The following is a 20694-nucleotide window of genomic DNA, read 5'->3' as shown; positions in this document are numbered from 1 at the left end:
CGGTATTTATCAATATAAACGTAGATATTAGACATAAAATAATAATGTTTTTAAAAAAAAAAGCCGCGTACAAACATCGACAGTAACGACTCCTGCCGGGGGGTCCGGTCACTGGATGTCGTCACCTCTGTCTGTCCACAGCGGGGCAGGACTCGGTGAAACTTCTAGTGGACAGGACAACATCCGACTGCGTCGTCGTGTTATGCTCACAGATGACTGAGTGGCCAGCTGCTCACAAGATCTAACTTTTTTTTTCTTTTTTTTAATCTGTTTTTTAAATTTCCACATCGTTTCATACCAATATGGCAGAATCCAGGCGTGAGGAGGAGGAGGAGAACGAAGGGGAGCGCACAAGCCAGGCATCGGGTATGGTGGTGTATCAGGCTTTGATTTATCTGCAGAGCGCGTTTTTTAGGAAAAAGCTGAATCTTGGTTCAAGTGTGAACACTTGCAACATTGACGAAATCATGTAGAAACGCAATGTGAACAGCAAATAATGTGAAAAATCTTCATTGCTAAGCGGGGGACGATGCTCCATTCATAAAACCTGTTGCTTAAAGCTCACAATTCAGGAGTCAGCGTTTTATTCTAATATAAACACAGAAACTGAGAGAGAGGAATGATCCCTAGAAATCCTAGAAATGTATAAAAGGTGTGCAAACCTCTCTTGGACCTGCAGGATCTTGCCATCTGGCAGGATTGAGAGACCGGTGTTAGGGTTAATTTGGGCAAATGCAGAAGGATTTTTAATAACTATGTTTTGATGTTGCTTCAGAAATCTGAACACAGTATAAAGCAGCAGGCTGTTGTAATGCTCTGATTTTCTGCGTGGAAGCAAACCATTACTTTATTTAATAACGCTCTGACTGAAGTGCCATTTACATCAGTTTCTCCGTTTCTTATAATCACACAGCGCTGTGGATTTTAATCATCCAGTTTGTGATTATAGAAAATTCCCACCCGCTTCTGTACTCATAATTTGCTGCTCTTCATTTTAGCCCCGGCTTGCCCACAACAGTTAAGTACCAAGATAGTTTTACCCCAAGTAATCTTTGTTTTTTCTAGCAAGCAACCCCACCCCATGTCAAACCCAGCAGTGTCAGACCCTCTCATACCACAACCTGACTCCACCAGCTGTTTGCATGGAAATTCCTGTCAGTGTCTGAACAGGCAGGCTGCCGTGTGATGAACACGTTGTGGTATGTAATTGACAGAACTTGTGATAATAACAGAAAATCGTCTGACCCACTTCAGATACTACTTCGGGAAGTTTGCACTGTGAATCACTCATTTGCATCGACACCATCTAATCTTCCCGGACACTGCTGCTGACATTGTGTTATTCACTCGTGACATCGTCATTTGGCAGCTTTAAGCTCTCTTGTTTTTAGAGTGAAGGCAAATGTGTTTTCAACAGTTAGCAGCAGCACTTCCTGGATTTTGACCTTAGTCACACTTTAGAATCTTTTCCCTCCCAAAGGTGCTTCAGCATGTTCTTGATGACCTGTACAGGATAGGGAGCAAATTTGCTTATCGAACTGACTGCTCTCTTAACTCATACTGGTGAAGCGTGACACTTGAAGGCAGATTGTTCTCCATTTGGTGCTCGTTTCACCAGCTGCTCTGTGACTGCTGCCACTTGTGCTGAGTAACGTCAGCATGTGTTCGAGGGAGAGTATGGCTGTGAAGGGGAAACCTTTCCTGCTGACTTTAGCTGCTTTCTGATGTCAGTGAATCTCTAATGGTAAATAATTCTCTTAAAGAAAGCCTCTATTGTTACTCACAGGTGCAACACATGTTTCAGTTTCTCTATTTGGGATGATCCTGTTGCTTCATTGGTCAGTGTGTTGGTTATTCTTCCACTTTGGCCCTTATCAATATACCTTAACAGCCATCTGATGCATGTGTGGTCAATCCATTTTCCCAGGGTGCCACACGGGAAATAGGGACTGATTTAGAATAAGCTGAACCCAATTCTGCTTAAAATAAATGTTATCTCTTTATAAGCTTAATTGCTGTTGTTCTCTTCACCTACCACAATGAGGTAGTTCTTGGCCTGAAGTCACCTTCATGATGTTTAAGTATGGTACAAGATTGCCTGAAGCTTATTCAAACTAGTGTGCCTTCACCAGCTGATATAATCTGTCGTTTCTGGCATTTGCTGCTGGTTATGGTGGGATCAAAAATCAGTGTTCACTTTGCAAAACCTCCACAGGACTCTGGAAAAATCTCATTTATGCCTTGTTGATTCCCTATATCACTGCAGTTCTACTAGAGGGATGAAACCTAATTCGTTCATTCCCTTATTTGAAGTTTTGAACATGATAGCGGAGAGCTCTGTCTGTCTCAAACTTCCCACAGCCATTCTGTTGGACTGAGATCTGGTGACTCATATGATTCACGTTGTTTGACAATCAGTCCATCTCTGTGCGACGGGGAGGCATGATCAGTTAAGAGTTTCAGTTAATTTGTCACACCTCTGTGTGTGTGAGGTATTCATGCCTAACGTCTCACGCACAGGTGAGCTTAACCAAGACAAAACCGCAGTGCTGTTATTGGTGCAGAGGCCAATTATGACTAATAGGGAGGTTTTTGACATCCATTAAACCAGAACTACATTCAGTACATTTAGAAGTGCATTCAGCTTTAGAGTTTATACTTTAAACCATGCGAAATGTATCAGCCTGCATCACTTTCTTTTTCACACCAACAGACAGAGAAATGGATTCACTTTGGTACCTTTCAGATATTTCAAACTCACTTTTTCTTTCAAAGAACTTGAAAACATGTACCGTTTGCATTCCTATAAGCCTGAATCTGTGAACACAAATAGCTGGCTTACATGATTACTTAAAGTGTAACCAGATACTTTGTTTCTATCCTCTAAGATAGAAACAAAGCCCAACGATTTGTATTTAAAAAAATGAAAAAACACATCTCAAACCTGCAAACTCAGAAAATATCTGAATCTTTTAGTTTTGACTGTCATGTCTATTTTATTTATAGCCTATAAGAGATTTAAACAGCAGAAGCTGACTGTGCTCTAGAGAAAAGGCACATTTACATTCCAGGTCTCCAGAAAAGCCCAGTTTTAAAATATATAAAGAAATTTTCATATCAGTATTGGCAATACGGGCCCTGCATTGACTTGATATCAGATCAATGCCAAATCATGCAGTATCACACAGCACTGCTGGTTACTTTATCTTCATATTAGAGCTATGGGTTTTTGGTTGCTCAGCTAGTAGACCAGCAGGTCTATCAATCAGAAGATCAGTGAACTCATCCTGACTCCTCCAGCTGCCCTGAGTTGCCACATGATAAATCTGTGTGAGGGTGTGAACGCTAGAAAGTACTTAGGCATAGATAAAAGTGCTGAATGAGTGTGCGTATGACTGGATGAATGAGATTAGTAGTAGAAAGTGCTTTGAGTGCTCACCTGAGTAGAAAGGTGCAATATATAAGTACCAGTCCATTTAGCTTACTTGGATTTACTCAAGGACTCATATTTGAAGTGCTTTGAATGAGTGCTCTTCAGGTGCTCTGAGAAATCGTTGTTTTTTTTTTAAATAGATCTTCCATTTATCATCATATTTTTAATTTTCTTTTTAAAATCCTTTAGTTAATTCAACATTTTAAGCAAATACTCAAGAGCCAGGTTCTATATTGCACTGGAAATATAACAGTTAACTGTTTAAGCCTGAAATAAATGCTGACCTGGTGAGAGAGTAAATGTAAATTCAAAGCTGCTGAAGTTCATTATTTAACGGCTGTAGACCCGCGTCACCTACAGTATGGATGACAGAGTCGCGTGAACATTTCTGTGACTTCACAAGTAAAAGATTAATATGGTGCAGTGTTACACTGAAAACCTCCACTTCCTGATTGACCACATTCCACTTCATCAGATTGGCCGAGTAAACACTGAGACATTATCGGCCGTCCCTCTTTTTTTTGCTCTTGCCTGTGGGTGTGCGACTGCTTGCTTCAGCTTCACTGGCACGTTCAGAGGGACGCTCGGTGGACCAGGAGAGAAAATATTGATTGGAAATAACCTTTTGGATGCTGAACGCTTCATGTCTTTTCCTTTAATTTCTCTCAGGTAAGGCTGTCAGCACATGGTGTCACTTCTAGTGATACAGATGACCAGGCAGGTGTGCTTTTGTGTCACTTATGTGACTTCTGTTATGAAGTGTTGACATTTTATTAAGTGTAAAAGTGTCATCATGTAGCCACTTAAAAATGTCTGTGTCATCAAGTGAAAGTACAGAAGCTGTGTTCTCACATGCTGCGTAAATTGAGGAAGCAGCACTATAGCTTAAACAGATAACAAGTAACAGGTGTGACAGGTGCGTGTCATGAACAACTAGGTCAGGGCGTCAGGTTTGAGGCATTAAAAACAATGCCTCCTCTGTCTCTGCCTGCTTGCCTTCATTAAACTTCAAGGACAAATGACTTTAGTTTAAATGACTGAATTTACTCTTTAGCTTGTGCTGATAAATGCTGGAAATCTGCTTTAGGTTTGTAAAAACCTAGAGATCAGGTCATGGACCACATTAGTCCAGGAAATAACTATACGTATGTTTATGGTGCTTCCTGAAGGAAACCAGTTCATTTTAGCCAAACTGGTTCATCAACATGTTTCTGTCCACCCTGCTGGTATGGTTTCAGTTCTTGTATTTCTAGTTCACACAGCACTGTCTGGAAGCAGTGGGAGAGTCTGGGGTTTGTGTCTTATAAAACAATGGCTCAGACCTTTGGCGTGGACCGTGATGTCATATTTAGTTGCCTTTTTAAAAACTCCCATCTTCACCTGCTGCTTCTTTTGTGCATTTTTATCCTCATTCTGATCCTCAGGAAGTTGCTTTACCAGTAGGACCAGCTCATGTTTTAGAAAGATCATTCTATCTCAAATGAACCTGCACCTACGGCTCAACCGTCTCTGATTCGCTTACAGATTTTATTTTTATTTAATCGTTGCTGTGAAATTTTATCTATCAAATACTTTTTTTCCCCAAACTTCAATGTTTACATATGGATGACTGAAAGGCTATTAAAGATGAGATTTTCTCTGACCTTCCTTGCCATCAGAGTCAATAAGGATCTGTAACTTGGGAGAGCAACGTCTAAAAATGTCCAATTATTGACTAGTTAAAATTTGAAGAAAAATAATCAAGCAGTCCTGTGATGTCTTGTATTTGAACTCACAGTAAAAGTTTGGGTTGTTTTTTTTTTCTGTTTGTTTGTTTTTAAACTGATATTGTAAAAAATTTCTGAATGAATATAGTTGTATTTTGCAATAATACAAAATAAAATGTGCAGAATCCTTTTCAATGTCAAATTTCTGGTTACAAAAACGAAGAAAGTGCCATTTTCATTCAAACTTCAAGTTGGATTGAGCAAGTATAACAAGTTGTACCACAAAAATATCAGTAGATCGTTTCCAGATGGTACTCTAATTATAAATGAGAAACTAATTTTGTTGATTATATGCATATTTTTTCATTTTCAAGACCTACTCTACCCAAAGGACTATCTGATAATAACATTTATATCATAGTTGTGACTAAGTATTGAACTTAAAGTATTCTACAGGTTTAATTGCATCATTGTAAAATTCAACTTTGTACCATTCAGAAATTATCACTGGTTGTCTTTTGATTTGTGAAGCTTTTTTCTAAGTAAGCGCTCAAATGTGACTTTACACAACCGCTTCATTTATTTATTTATTTATTTAAATATTTTAACTGACCAATACTAAGACATTTTTTGATGTATCTGTACTAAATTTTAGATCCTGATTCCTTTTGATGATAAGAAAGGCCAGTGAAATTCTCAGGCTTTTATCTTTAATAATGTTTGAAATATTCATGTCCAAACACTGACTCATGCTGGTAGTGAGCCAATGGACCATTTTTCAAAAATATCTCTTGAAAAAAAAATCTGACGTATAAGGTTGAAATTTCATAACAATCATTATAACAAGTTTTTTCAGAAAGATTTAAGTTAATTGCACATGATCGATCAGAAGGTCATGTTAACATAGCTTGTTTCTGGATTCAGTGAAAGCAGCCATTGCTTCTGGTTACTTGACCTGTAGTATCTCAGTCACTGCACTAAAAATGATCAATCATGATACATCTAACTTTTCTCATACGTCATTCATTGTCACTTATAAAACCTGTTTCTCTCTGTTTTCCTCTGCAGATGGTGCTGAAAGAACCAAGAACCAAGAACATTTGCATTCCAGGTATTTGATTTCATGCCGAGCTGAAGTTTTGTATGTTCGATCCAGCTACAGCTGTTCAGTTTCACCAAACTTCAGCTGTAGCTGGAAGCAGGGCTCTGTCCCCTTTAACAGCCAGATATGCTGATGGTGAGGTTGTGAATGGACCAAACAATGCGGTGATCTATCCTCGCTGACAGACAGGAGGTCAACACAATGACGAGTAGACACCGTGCTGCTTTTTTCACTTGGTGTTTACACATGTTAAGAAGACAAATGTGTGTAGAGCTGAAAATCTGTCCAGTTATTTTAAAGCTTTCATGCATCGTGGATTTGTTTGTGACCTATTAAGTCCATGTGGTTCCAACTCAAGCAGTCAATTAAATTAACCGCCCAGCACAAGGAAAGGAGGATTGTTGGGCTTTTGTCAGATAGTTTAGATCCAGGACTCGGGTCTTAACGAGCAGGGAAAATTCCCTGTCACGTTAGTTCAACCTCTATAGTTTTCAACCAGCACAAAGAGTGCTGCGATCAAAAGGAAAGAATGTTTGAAAGTGAAACAAACGGAAGATGTCAATACATTCGCCTCCTGTATTTTGTAAAAGAGTTACAAAAGAGGAAATTGTCCTGTTTATTGGGATTCCTGGTTTTGTTAGCCCGATGTGTTCAAACAGATTAATGAACGGTGTTTGTTGGGATACTACTCTTGTCCTATAAGGCGGAAACTTATTATTCTTTGCCTTTTATTTGTGTGTGGTTGTAAAAGTGGATGCATTTTTTTTAAGCATATAAAGTTTCATAAATGTGGTCAGTGTTTTTAAAAGCTTCAACCTGTGCTGAACATTTGGATTCAGACAGTTTTTACCCCTCAGCTGTAAAATACTGATGGAGTAAGATACCAGCAGGATATCATAAGTGGACAATTTTGAATCCCAGTGACTTTGATCACAATGTCAAAGTCAGAGGTCAAGTTTTCTGAAAATCTTGTGAATGCGATAACTCAAGAAGGAAGTCACCTTGGATTTTCATCTACTGAAAATCTCCGACAAGTTTGAATCCCAGTGGCCTTGACCTCAAGGTCAGAGGTCAAGTATTCCGAATACCTTTTGAATCTAATAACTCAAGGCGACATTGACTTTGATACCATGGTGTGTACTGTCTATTGGAGGCTGAGAAGTAGCACTTGCATCCAGCAGTGTTTTTTTTCCTACTGTTGGATCTCTATGATGTCATTTAATGCTGCTGTCTGAGGCAAATAAGTCTGTATTTAAGCAGAATTGCTGCCCACCTGCTGCTTAAACCGTCCGTTTGAGAGAGGTAGCCAATCAGAAGTAAGGAAATGAAACTACTCGTTTCAGACAGCCCAGTCTAAGAAATGTGAATTGCATAATTAACTCTGGACTCTAAGAAATTTCTAAGAACTTATTTCAATGTATTTCAGCACATTTTTTTTTTCTGCTTGTATAAAATATTTTTGTCTTTTTACCTGATGTAAACCACCTTACTCTTCCCTTAACCATAATAATCCAATATAGTCTGCCATCTGCCGGCTTACATTTTTATCATTTACATCTATAAAATATTTAAGCAATTCATCTCTGCCTTATTGTCAATCTATTTTTGGATCATCAACAATAAGGAGGAGCTGCATGGAGTTACACTGCAAGGATTGTTAAAATGAAGAGTGACGAGATTTCTGTTTAACCATGGTGTCACTGCAAAAGTATGACCCTGCTGTTGATGATAAACAAGACTCTTGTTCTGCTCTTTTCAGTCCAGGACCTCTCTCCTCAATACGAGCTGCTATCAAACGAAGTAAGTTTGCCTAAACCGGCCTTCTGAGAAGCGTTTAGAGCCTTTTACGGTGTGTTTCTTCACACGTTTTTCATGTGGAAGTGTAATGAGTCAGCAGGCTTTTTTTTTTTTTTAAGAGAGAAATATATCTGTAGTATGATTAACTTGAACAGACATCTTACAGTGCAATGGTGACAAAGTTCATGTTACTTTTTTTTTTCTTTCTTCCTTTAGCGAGAACAAACTCTCAGAGCAACAACAGAGACAGGAGGTACAGTAAAATGTTCCCATCCTCCTACTCTTTACATCTCGCCTGTATTGTTTGCTTCTTAAAAGCTTAATGAAACCAAATATCTGATTTGTGCCATGTGGTTCAGAGAACTGTGCTTTTGCTAACGAATCTAAAAAGTAATCATCAGTAAATAAACTGCATTAAAGATAAATGAGAAGTGGGTGTGTAGATGTGTTTTTGTCGGGGGGGTGGTTTCATGGAGGGGGGGTCCTCATGGTGCTATGGCGATTTGTCTTCCAGGCGACCACAGATCACTTTTGTAGCAGCAGAGCCTCTGACAAGTAACACCTGGTTCACAGGATCCTCGGTGGTTTCCCCTCCTCCTCAGCCAGGCTCTGTGTCCCAGGTAGGTTTGACCTGAGCCACAGTGTCTCAGTGTTACCTATTTAAAAAAACAAACAAACAACAACACAGGCACGCAGACTCAAATGCTTTGACTGAAAGGTTCAAATGTTGGGTCCAAACATGCCTGGATCAACCTATGAAAGCATGCCTAATGAAAAGAGTCATAATAACAATAGTAGAAAGTTCAATAATTCTATTATTCTAGATACACGACACAGAAATGTCATAGCAACTGAGAAAATGTGGGAAAATCTCTCTTTTAATGACTCCACTCCCACCATCCAATGACCAGGTGATCAAAGAGAAGACTGGGGAGGAACACACTGTAAAGCCCACTCCAGCCCCCCGCCGGAGCAGCTGCACAGCCACAAGCGCCACACAGGCTGACCCTACCGCTGCCGTCACACAGCGTGGTGACACTCCACCGTTAGCGGAGAAAAGACCTGCTGGTGAGGCATAAAAGGATCGTTACTGTCTGCTGAGCATTCATAGCAGGTTTGACTCTAAACACCGTGGTTCTTCATGTTTCCAGGTACAAAGCCACAAAAGCCACCCAGGCCCTTGCTGCCGAAACAAGCAGACAGAAAAGCAGCAGAGAAGGTTGTGACAAATACTGCAGCGCTCACAAACGCTGAGGACCAAAGTGATCCTGGCTCTGATGGAAAGCAACTTCGACAGCAAGACTCCACGCACACGTGCGTCCGATCTGTAACTGTCCACTGGAACATTCCCGTAAACCATCCTTCTGTTGCCCCTGAACCTGGTGACGCCACTCTTTCACCTTCAAACTCCAATCGCAGCCAACGTCCCGTTCCACGCCCTCGCACGAAATCCCTTAAGCAAGCACCCGAAGAGGAGGCTAAAGTTCAGACTTTGGTTGAAATCTGTGAAAGTTTTGGGGATATTCAATCTGATAACCAGGAGTTCCACTCAAATAAGTATTTAAAGGAGTTGTTGGAGGTTTTCGGTGCAGATAACGAGTGCGAGCAGGGCGGTGGCATCACTGATCAAGCCGACGAATCCTCGCAAAGTGAAGATGCTCCTGACGAGATGAGCGGCAGCAACAATCAACGTAGCATCCGGGCCACGATCCAGGCCTTTGAGAGCCAGGCTACCGGCGAGGACGGAAATGGGAATGAATCTAGCAAACCGCAGCTTCCTGCCAGGAAGCCATCCATTAGACCTCCGGTTGCTGCTAAACCTTTTGTAGCTCTCAAACCTCCGTTTACCCCGAGTATAGACGATGACAGTCAAAACATATCGGGGGCAAACATCTTTAAAAACGCTATGACAGCCCCCAGACCTCAGCCTCCTGAGAAACCCGCAGGTCTATCAATAAGGGAGGAACTGGAGGCTTTACACAGCAAGGGGGCAATGTCACAAATATCACGCTCTCCGCTGACCAGAATCAGTCAGGTGTATGAGGAAGAATCTTCACCTTTTCCACCTGAATATTCACCTTTTCCACCTATACCTCCGGTGAAGGAACCACTCAAACCCAATCTGAATATAAACAACCACAACTCGGCCTCCGTGGTCAGAGAGAAAGAGTATGTGGAGACTCCAATAAGTAAGTGCAAATAAAATGCACTGCTCCAAAAGCACGTGTTTACGTTTTTCATCTCCAGTTTCTGTGTTAATCGACCTACTGTTTTGTTTTGGGTTTTTCAATCTGCTTTCATATAAAAATCCTTTATTTGACTTTATTAATGTAAGAAGAAATCCTATAAATTGTGGTTAAGAAGGTTATCTTGCCTGCAAAGATCTTACTGGTGTTTAAGTGACAACCATAAGAAGCTGAGAAAAGAGAGCAGAATCTTTGATTGGTGTCACTGGCAGATATTTGACATTTAAAGAAACCTAATGAATGGTTGTTTGGTTACATCGTGGTCAGAGATGCTGCACAAAACTATGTAGTGACTGGAGGAATGGCTAAGAAATGCGAATGCACAGTTTCCCCCCCAGCCTTATTTCCTACAATGCCAAATGCTCCCTTTAAGTAAACCTTAAGCTCTTCTCATCTCGATTGCAAATAACAACAACGTTCTGCTTGACTTTTATGACATTAATGTACACCGGAGGTCCTGAGTTAGGTTGGTGCAACACAAAAGCAAAGCTGTACACTCATGAGGTGTCTCATTGCTCAGATCCGATGCCATTTAAACCGCCGCGTAACTCTAACATCAATGGAGGCTCCGTCACCGTGCCAAGCCTGCAGAAACGACCAACCACCATCAGGGTCCCCAGCAAAACCAGTTCAGGTAGGTTCAGTAAGCCTTAAGCGATTGACTGATGTTTGATTTATGTCAAAACACTGATGTGTTTATCTGACATGTATGCAGCATGTGGTAACTGCGCACTGAACTCTTACCTACCTTCACTTTATTTATCCTGTACACATGAAGCACTGCTGCTCAGTATGCCTTTTTTTTAATGTCAGATTCCTCCTGGGATGATCCTCCTCCTCTTCCAATTCAGAACCCCGTGGGCTCACTAAACAACTCAATGAACCACAAAAAAAGCCTGCAGTCCAGCTTGTCCCTCCAGGTATGATTTGGATCACAGGAAAGCCTTAAACCTCATTAAAGTGCATCTTCTGATGAAACTCTTGCCTCCTAAACCCGCTGCCTGCTGTTGAGCTTCAGCTAGTTGTGCTTCACATCTTTTGCCCTGATTCTTTTTCCAGGAGCCTTTCAGTGCTATGCCAATGCCATCTCTGCCACCTCGGTAAGTGCAGGGGGGAAAACAATCAGATATCAAACTGTAGGACACTTTGAGTATGTCCCGCTCAAGTTGTGCACAATTTTGCACTTCAGGAAGCCAAGTGTGAACAAAAGCCTCCCACCTCGCCCACCTGCTGCCAAAATAGCCCCGGGAAGGCCTCCCCAAAGCTTCAAAGCCACAGGTCGCTCTCAGTCGCTGTCATGGGACGCTTCACCTAAACTCCAGCCAGAGAAGCCCCACAGGAAAGAACTCGTCTTACCCCCAAGGCCCAACCCAGGCCACCGCCTCTACAACAAATACACTGTGAGAGACTGCATGCATAAAAACTCCAGGCTTGTTTCTACAACGGCTTAGTGAGGGCTTGATAATATTATTTTTTTCTTTCTCCTACTAGTTGCAGCTTCCCCATGGGATTGCAAGCTTTGACTACAAAGGGAGTAGTTCAAGAGAGCTGTCATTCCAGGTGACCAAACTAGTTTTACCAGCACATATGCAGCTCATCATTGTTAAGCACATCATTAAGTCCTTTGTGTACTGTTGGCCTTTCAATAGAAAAACGAAGTGCTGCTGCTGCTCAGAGAAATTAATCACAATGAATTGGAGTGCCAAGTTGGACAAACTAGAGGAAAAGTCCACAAGTCCTGCATGAAGATTATAACTCCCCTTTCCTCGGATGAATCTTCACCACAGGTGACTCAGCCTTTTATTATGAGTCAGTGAATGTTTTTTGCCACCTGATCCGTTGATGCTGTTGTTACCAGTCTGTCCTGATGTGTTATACTTTAAAGTCTTTGTTCCTTTTTGTGCAGGATTCTGACCAAACTGGGCTAAAGGTGCAGGTCGTACATGACTTCGATCCAGGTGAAGCATCGGTTTCTTGAATAACTGTTTAATAGAATATTTTTGACATTTCAGGCTGTTCTTTGTCTGGATTTGTTGTGGCATTTTAATTAAGAGGACAAATACAATTATAGGTTTCCAGTCAAGAGGGGAGGGAGGTTAGTATAGTGTAATCTCTGTAGACAGGGGGCTAACCCAAGGGCCTCCCACTAAATTTAGAAATGCATATGCATATGCATTTTTTTTTTCTTTTAATCTTTGGAGACAATTCTTTCTGGTGAAGTCAGGAGGTGATGGTTTATATGGCACAAGATAATGGGGGCTAACTAGTAAGAATTAGCGTTAACTTTGACCAAGACTAGCTTGTTTTCCAGAAAAGAAATGCAATAGAAAGGAGGTCAGTCCAAAATTGACAACCACGCCTAGATCTACCTCTAATGCTCCCTAAATAACAAATAGTTTCTTATTTCTGCTGGCCTCTTTGTGTCCGTGCTACAGTGAACACTCTAAACAACAACCTCTCCTGCTGATAAAATGCATATTGTCTGAAAAGAAGCATAGACACTGATGGCCACTTTATTGGGTACACCTTGCTAGTACCAGTTTGGCCTGTATTAATTATTCATGGCATAGATTCAACACGGTGCCGGAAACATTCCTGATAGACAACTGCAGATTTGCACATCCACGATGCAGAACTCCTGCTATACCACATATCACAGGTGGAGGTCATTTGAGTACAGTGAACTAATTCACATTCAAGAAACCATCAAATATCTTTGATGGCACTAAGGGGCCCAAAGTGTGCCAGTGTGCCATGCTTTAAACTTAAGCATGACCATGTCTATATACTTAAATTCACTGGGTTACCACCATGTGATCAGCTGATCAGCCATCAGCATTAACAAACAGTTGAACGGGTGTACCTAATGAAGTGGCCTGTAAGTGTAGATGTATTTGTTGTATTTGATTGTTTGCACTGAATGATTGATTGTGAAGTGTTTGGTCCTCAGAGGGCCCCGGAGAGCTGAGTCTGAGAGCGGGAGATATTGTGACCATGGTGGAGAAGGTGGACAGCGAGTGGTACAGGGGCACCTGTAGGGGATCTACTGGTTTCTTTCCCATCAATCATGTCAAAGTCCTGGTAGGTTTCAGTGCATTCTTCACCTATTTAGTGACAATCAAAAAGCAAGGCAAATGCTTTTAACTTTTGTTTTCTTTTTGATTAGTTGGATTCACCAAAACCCCTCCCAGAAAGGAAACCAAAGCCGCCACCAACACCCGCAAAAGTCAGGTACTGTCTTTGCAGCATAAAATGTTTGGATCAGCCTTTACAAACCAGCATGATGGGCTAACTGGATGTTTAATATACCCTTAAAGTGGTCCCAGGTGTATGGCGAGGTTCGACTTTGAAGGGGAGCACAGTGATGAGCTGTCGTTCTCTGAGGGTGATGTGATCCAGCTGAAGGAGTATATGGGACAGGACTGGGCACGGGGACAGATCGGCGGCCACACTGGCATCTTCCCCCTTAACTTTGTAGACGTCATTGAAGATCTGCCTCCACCCCCGAGTCAGAAACCCAGTAAGAAGGTCGCACTGCCCGGTAAGATTTTCTGAAGACACTCAGACGCTCACTATGTGCTGACTTTTAAACTGTACATGCATACATTTATCTGTGTGAATATCCACACTACAACATGCCGACGTTTTGTATCTTTCACTGAAGAGCTTTTATGAGCGTCTTTACTTCATGCTGGCTGGTACATACTCTCTGTGGCATGTCAAGAATTTGCACTTGTGTTTGACTTTAATTAAGTAATTGTTTACAAAAGCCCAGCCATAGACAGGAGTTTAGAATTACAGATCAGAGGTTACGAGTAGTGCATTGTTGTCCTACAAATACTTTTTAAATCAGGGGTGTCGAACTCCAGGCCTTGAGGGCCCGGTGTCCTGCAGGTTTTAGATCTCACCCTGGGTCAACACACCTGAATCAAACGATTAGTTCATTACCAGGCCTCTGGAGAACTTCAAGACATGTTGAGGAGGTAATTTAGCCATTTAAATCAGCTGTGTTGGATCAAGGACGCATCTAAAACCTGCAGGACACCGGCCCTAGAGGCCTGGAGTTCGACACCTGTGCTTTAAATACTATAAATTGAGGAAAAACGTTGAAAAGTTAAAGCAAAGCATTCACATGAATAATGCAAACTCCTGCTCAGTAAAAGAAATAATACAAAAAGGCTGACACCAGTCTCCTCAATGGCAGCAATATTGAATTATTAATAGCACACCAATACATTATTGAGGACTGTCACAAAATGTGGCCACAGAATTTTGTTTGTTCCTTGATTTAATTTTGTTCACACAGGGATGGCTGCCGCTTCTCCAAGCATGCACCCTGAGGCTGGCAAACCTGCTCAGGTAACCAACACAAGCACGATAATAAATCCAGACAATGTTGGTCATGCAATTTGACCCTGTGTTTTGAGCAAAATATATAATAGTTTTGTTATAGTTAAGTTTTCCGCAGGTGCACTGAACATTTGTGTATTTTGCTCTTTTTTTGTAGGCGTCTCACTCTGACGTGGAGTGGGTGGTGGCTCTGTATGATTATGCAGGGAGGACAGAGGAAGAGCTGTCCTTTCAACAGGGCGACTGTATCCTCGTCACCAAGCACATGGATGCTGAGTGGAGCTGTGGCAGGCTCAACGGCAGGGAGGGCCTCTTCCCCAGGAATTATGCGGAAAGCACCACAGGTGTGATGTCATTAACATTTGAGCTGAAGAGTTTCGTTTTGAAACGCCCGTGTTTTTATACTGTGCGTTTTTGGTAGAGAAAATCAGGTGTGAGAAGATGGACAAAGACCTCGCTTTTTATGTCATGCTGCTCTGTAGCATGACACAGTGAGAAGCAATGTTTGCCCCCAAAGCTTCACTGTTTATCACATGCATCCACTAAATACTGTTCTAAAAGTTCAAGAAACAAGAGTATAGGATCATGCTCAATGAGATCTGATTTGCAAGTGTTCCTTCAAATCTTGCCCTTTACAGGCCAGCAGCCGTTTAATAACCAGGAGAATGGAGCTGCTGGAGGCGGGAGAGCCAGGGCTCTGTACAGCTTCGCATCAACCTGTGATGAGGAGCTCTCCCTGCGGGTACTGATGTGATTCCATCTTACATGAGTAAACAATAAATTCCTCATTACATGTAAAACCACATTTCCTCTTCTTTTACAGGTTGGGGATATTGTAACCAATCTCGAGTCCATAGATGATGAATGGTTTTTAGGGGACCTGAGGGGCAAACGGGCCTTGGTTCCTAAAAACTACGTGCAAGTACTGGATTAAAGCCACATGGACTTTTGCTCGGTGCAAAGCACAGCTGGATGACCTGAAGCTCCAGTGACTTGTTCACAGCAGCAGAAGCCTGAACTGACTTTAAGTTGAATGCAGTATTTTACCTACAAGTAATCCAACTTTAAGTCCACTTGAAAAATGTTTACTGAATAATCAATAAAAATATTACAAATGGTGGACGATGTTGGTTTCTTGGTAAGCATTTTCGATTTGACCAGATGTACACTAGCACCATCTAGTGGTTTTATTTTCTTCCCATTACAAATGAATTTCACTTTCAAAGTGTTCTTTACTGAGATGAAATTAAATGACACCATTTTGGGGGGGAATATTACTGCTATAATTTTAGTAAGCTTCAGTAATGTGATTTAACAGGACCTGTGCATACTGCAAGAGTTTTACCACAGATACTGGAAACACAGGCATCTTCTACACTGAAGAATAAATTGAATTCAGGTCAGTTACCTTTTATACAAACAAGACCTAATGCACTGCTAATTCTGCAGCATCCACCTTTTATCTGGTGACTAGTTCCTTCGAGAGTGCTGGATTTTGTAGCATTTTATCCCCTCCTTACATGCACCGACTGAACGACTGCATTACTTTACTGACAAAGAGAAACAGGACAGTTTGTTGGTCATTTACATTTTTTATTCAAATCAGGGTGTTTTTACACTGTCTCCTGAATGGGGGGCTCATAGCCATCAGCCCTCTCCACCTTGGCTCCAGTGTCATCACCGGAAGCCTTTGCAGCACCAGCAGCACCACCCTCACCATGGAGCTCCATCAGCTTGCCCACTGCAAGGGAGGACAGGGAATTTAACTGACTGATCAAACCATTACTGACAACTTGCAAATGACAGTTTGTCATACATATGTAATGGCAAAGACATAGTTGTAACATTTCATTCAATTAAACCAAGAATGTCTGCTTGTCAACTAGCATGTTGCAAGGGAACATCAGCTGATCTCAATTAGGTAATCAGGTGATCATATGGGACCGAAACATTGTCATCTTTTGTTCCCACAAACAAAAGAAACACTGTAAATACTAACATGCATTACTTACACTCGAACTTGGGCTTCTTAAGCATCTTGACCTTGCGAACGTACACATCGTGCAGAGGGTAAATGGACTGGCATGCCTTCTCGATGTCCTTGCCAACACTGTCAGGGATCCTGGAATACGAAAAAGCAAACGCATTCATTTAAAACCATCAATTGCGACACACACAAAACCTGAGTGCACTCAGAGATATAATTAGCTCAATCTTAAATTAATAATGCCATCTGTGCTTTAGTCAGAAACATGAGACTTACAACTTGTTGACCACTTCCTTCAGGTCATTGGTCTGAACCTCACGTGTCATGATCTCCATCATCTTCTTGCGGATTTGGCGGACCTGTTGGTGCTGGGCGTAGGAGGTCTTTCTGATCTGATTAGCACGCTTCTTTGTGAAACCCACACAGAAAAGACGCAGAAGGTAGCCATCGGTGGTCTTCACATCCACATGGGCCTCAATCATGGTCTGAGCAGAAAAATAATGATGACATTAACAGTGCCGCCTTAAAACGCATCGGTCTGTAACAAACTTTTTCTGCTCGTGTTCCTTCAATGTGCTTCTCACGTTTCTTTTTCCGAACCAAAATGCATTAAAACCCAACTTGAAAGTTTTGTTAATCTGGAGTCACTAGTAAATGGTTTGAGGTGTACACTTGTCTGCCAAGGCACTAGGTATAGCTGTGAAGTCTAATGCGACAACTCTGCCACATATTCTACATTTAGAAAGCTTCTACATTTCCAGTTTTGTTCTACAACAGTCTATGATTCTACTGCTCGCTGTCCACATGTATGCCATCTGAGCGGATAAAATGTTGGGAAATCTCAGATGTAATAGTCCAATATACAACATTGACAAGCTTGAAAGTATAACGAATAGCTGAACACACTAGATATCCCAGGTGTATCTAATAAAGTGGCCTTTGGTTTTTGAATGGGAACATGAAATGACACTTTGTTGCTTGCGTTTCAAAGAGCATTGGTGCACTCAGACTTTGCTGCTACCATTGCTGTAAACAACACTACAAAATTATGAATATATGACCAACACACTCAAATCCAAAATATTTTACCAGCGCCTGCTGAGAAGACCCAACACTTTAATAACCGCTGTCTCGGGCCAAAAAATAAATACAATTTACAGATCAGATGACTGTACGCACTTACGTCTTAACATGATTTATCATTTTAATTTCGTGCAAGCAAAAGTCAAACAACATGTTAGTCCTTTGATAGACTGAGTTCTAGAGTGCACTCTGCCTCTGGGACTGGATGAAACCCCGCTGTGAACCTGAATTTATGTTTACGCAAACAGGGTTTTGTGAATGGACTTAACTAGCGATGGCCCATTGCTTGCACTCACCAGCTTACTACTGTAGTGGTTGACCACTTCAGATAATTTTAACTGCCGACACATCTCATAGGCCCAACATTTAAGCCACTGACCAGAATTAACTTCATGTCATTAACAAACAATGAAGGGTTCCATCAGCACAGGCTTCACTCACTTCTGAAACAAGAACAGCACGAACAGCACACACAATGCTGTGGAAAGGTGGAGGCTTATTGCAAAAATAAGCTCCCAGTATCCTCAGCAACCCATATCGCATGTGTGAAAGAGCTTCGCACAAACATCAACTGTGCACTCTCCCAGCAGAGCATGAGGGGCACTGACAAAAAGCCCTGTGAGGATGCCAGTACTCAGAATTCTCCATCGCCAAGCAGCATTGGTGATTATATTGACTTCTCAAAGCTCCTGTTTTGTAATTATTATTTTTTAAAAGACAGTATATTAAAGAAGTATATCTAAAAAGCTTTAAAACATACCACATTACATTGGATTACTTCCCCCTTTATACTGGTCATGGAAGACATTTCTCATAAGTCTTTCTTTTCCTTCTAATGTGTTGAGTCCCAATATTTACACTGCAGCGTAAATATACCGTATACAAACCTGAATGTTCACACCAAGACCATACATAGTGTAGCCCTGTAGCCAAATCTCAACAAACACATTGGCATAAGTGACATCATCAGCTATCTGGCACCACTGGTGAAAAATGTGACCATCACCTGCCACTTCTTGACCATGGAGCACATCTTGTCACGGGTCAGGTCCATGCCGTGGAAGTTGGTGAGGCAGTTCTTGCCCTGAACATCCTCAGTGATGAGCTTGAACTTGCGGAAGGCCACCTCATCATTCTGGAGATCAGCGAGGCTCACTTCAAACACACGTCCCTTCAGACCATCTGAGGCGATTCCTGTGTGGTACAAGAGGTACGAAAAAAGGTTAAAGGGTTGAAAGGTAACGAGAAGTCTCTGGAAGCTGAAGTACTGATAATGGGAAAGGCAGTTGATCTCGTAAGTAATCAGGCCCTCATTTGGGACGAAACAGTTTGTCATCACACATTCCCACTGTACGCCAAGGATACTCTCAGATAATTATGGACAGCATTAGAAAACAATGCATCACCTACACAATTCTAAAGCTGATCTTTACTACTACTGCCAGAGTTTCACTGAATCAAAGAATGACACTTCTGTTCTTTACAGAAAGCAACATTAGCATACAACACACACAACAGCCACAACAGCCTTCGCACAATGCAGACTTACTGGTTCCCTGAGTCCTGGTGACCAAGGTCTTGCCAAGATTGCGGATGTTGAACATGGCTGGTGCCTTGACATCATACCAGTCCTTCTTGGAGAAAGGGTCCACACTGCAGGAGAGTAGAAAGTATTAATTCACAATCATCTCAGCCATGCTTGAATACCAGTACGAGAAAGGACACTGCTCGGATTAGCAAACACCGTGGAATAACCACTACTCTAATCGATTTCACGATTTCCTAACGGACTAGCTCGGTCGTACTGATTGTCTGCACCACATGGTGTTATAAGTTAGATACATTAACTCTTAGCCGTAGGATCCGACTGCCATGTTGCCAGACAAGCTCGCCTACAGTTAAGCTAACATTCAGTAGCCTTTAGCATATAAGATTGCAGGCGCTAGCTAGCAACCAAATTACTTGAGCTTTCCCTTACTGTGCTGGTGATACTCCAAATGAGCTGCTCGCACATAATAAAATCAACTTTAACTACATAAAGTCTAAGAGCATGAAAGGAGACATCATGCTACAGCTCAGCGCCACTGGGGCCGGCGGTGCCGACACTAGCACTGGCCGCTTAACATCCACCTAAAATCGGCTTCATCCTTCACCCATTTCACACCAAAACGACACCAACGAAAAAAGCGAAGTGTTGCTCACACAACAATGTCTGAATGTCCAACTTACATCTTCTTTTTGGCACCCTTTTTGCCGCCTTTGGTCAGCCTCTTATTCTTGCCGACTGCCATGTTGGCTACAGGGAGTGAAAGAGGAGGAACTCGGAAATCCCGCGAGAATTAAAGAGACGGCTCGGGGTTCGTGAGATTTGTCTCATCTCGCGAGTGTTTTTGCAGTTTCATTTGTCTCCCTCTGCCGGTGAAAGCACAGTCTAACACGCTCGTAAAAAAACTAACAAACTACATTAAAAAATAGAGTTTTGAAATCAGCAACAATAAGGTGAGCAGACGTTCCGCTTTATGTGGCAATGTGCAGCATTTTTATCCCCTGTGCCCTTCTCCCACATCTTCAGACAGTGTCCCACACTTTGATCGGTTCTGCAGGACATGCTTTTTCAAAGAGACCGTTTTTACCAAATGTGTATAATAAAGAGTTAAAGTTAAAGCATGTGAAGGCAAGGCTTTTTTTTTAAATTATAGTCAGGTCAGCATCTCTAATGCCATACTCATCAGGGAACAGTAACCAAATCAAAAAGTCACAAGCTTTGCAGATTCTGCTGAATATGACAGAAACAACTACAAAGACAATGAAGTCATAGTATATACTGACAAACTGAGCTTATTTATTTTTTAGCTTCACACAGGAGTGTGAAGTAGCAGTTTTATTAGTCATGATTTGTTAAAAAATTGCCCAAAATGTCAGACATGCCTCAAAAAAGGTATATCAGTCTATTGACATATACAACTGAAAGCCAAAAACTGTTACCAGGC

At 41.6% G+C, this 20694-nt stretch overlaps 2 protein-coding genes across 2 annotated transcripts; one reads left to right on the top strand and one right to left on the bottom strand.

The window, feature by feature from the left end:
* The first annotated feature begins 101 nt into the window (after positions 1 to 101).
* On the top strand, positions 102 to 15753 carry sh3d19 (SH3 domain containing 19). Its single transcript, XM_082537105.1, has 21 exons — positions 102 to 366; positions 6208 to 6250; positions 8001 to 8041; positions 8255 to 8291; positions 8553 to 8658; positions 8950 to 9106; positions 9190 to 10227; positions 10805 to 10918; positions 11098 to 11204; positions 11344 to 11384; positions 11474 to 11684; positions 11776 to 11844; positions 11934 to 12071; positions 12191 to 12242; positions 13235 to 13365; positions 13451 to 13515; positions 13602 to 13825; positions 14591 to 14643; positions 14792 to 14978; positions 15273 to 15376; positions 15458 to 15753. Exons 1-21 carry the CDS (start codon positions 303 to 305, stop codon positions 15566 to 15568), a joined length of 3093 nt encoding a protein of 1030 aa, XP_082393231.1. The 5' UTR covers positions 102 to 302; the 3' UTR covers positions 15569 to 15753.
* Positions 15754 to 16206: 453 nt separating this feature from the next.
* On the bottom strand, positions 16207 to 20057 carry rps3a (ribosomal protein S3A). Its single transcript, XM_082537133.1, has 6 exons — positions 19934 to 20057; positions 19254 to 19357; positions 18711 to 18898; positions 16898 to 17106; positions 16647 to 16756; positions 16207 to 16375 (listed from the first exon to the last, which is right to left on the bottom strand). Exons 1-6 carry the CDS (start codon positions 19993 to 19995, stop codon positions 16248 to 16250), a joined length of 801 nt encoding a protein of 266 aa, XP_082393259.1. The 5' UTR covers positions 19996 to 20057; the 3' UTR covers positions 16207 to 16247.
* Between the last annotated feature and the right edge of the window lie 637 nt (positions 20058 to 20694).

The sequence above is a fragment of the Aulonocara stuartgranti genome (assembly GCF_965226115.1).
Source record: "Aulonocara stuartgranti genome assembly, chromosome: 6".
Classification (NCBI taxonomy): domain Eukaryota; kingdom Metazoa; phylum Chordata; class Actinopteri; order Cichliformes; family Cichlidae; genus Aulonocara; species Aulonocara stuartgranti.
The sequence above is the reverse complement of the archived record's forward strand: the minus strand, read 5'-3'. Positions and strand labels throughout refer to the sequence as shown.

Bases quoted from the DNA above. Each gene is read 5' to 3' on its own strand.
- rps3a (XM_082537133.1), bottom strand. From the start codon at position 19,995: ATGGCAGTCGGCAAGAATAAGAGGCTGACCAAAGGCGGCAAAAAGGGT. The intron at 19,358-19,933 runs GTAAGTTGGACA...ACTCTCCTGCAG, and splicing joins AAGGGTGCCAAAAAGAAGAT to TGTGGACCCTTTCTCCAAGA. The intron at 16,757-16,897 runs GTAAGTCTCATG...TTCGTATTCCAG, and splicing joins AAGGAAGTGGTCAACAAGTT to GATCCCTGACAGTGTTGGCA.
- sh3d19 (XM_082537105.1), top strand. From the start codon at position 303: ATGGCAGAATCCAGGCGTGAGGAGGAGGAGGAGAACGAAGGGGAGCGC. The intron at 11,845-11,933 runs GTGACCAAACTA...GCCTTTCAATAG, and splicing joins CAAGAGAGCTGTCATTCCAG to AAAAACGAAGTGCTGCTGCT. The intron at 15,377-15,457 runs GTACTGATGTGA...CTTCTTTTACAG, and splicing joins ATGAGGAGCTCTCCCTGCGG to GTTGGGGATATTGTAACCAA.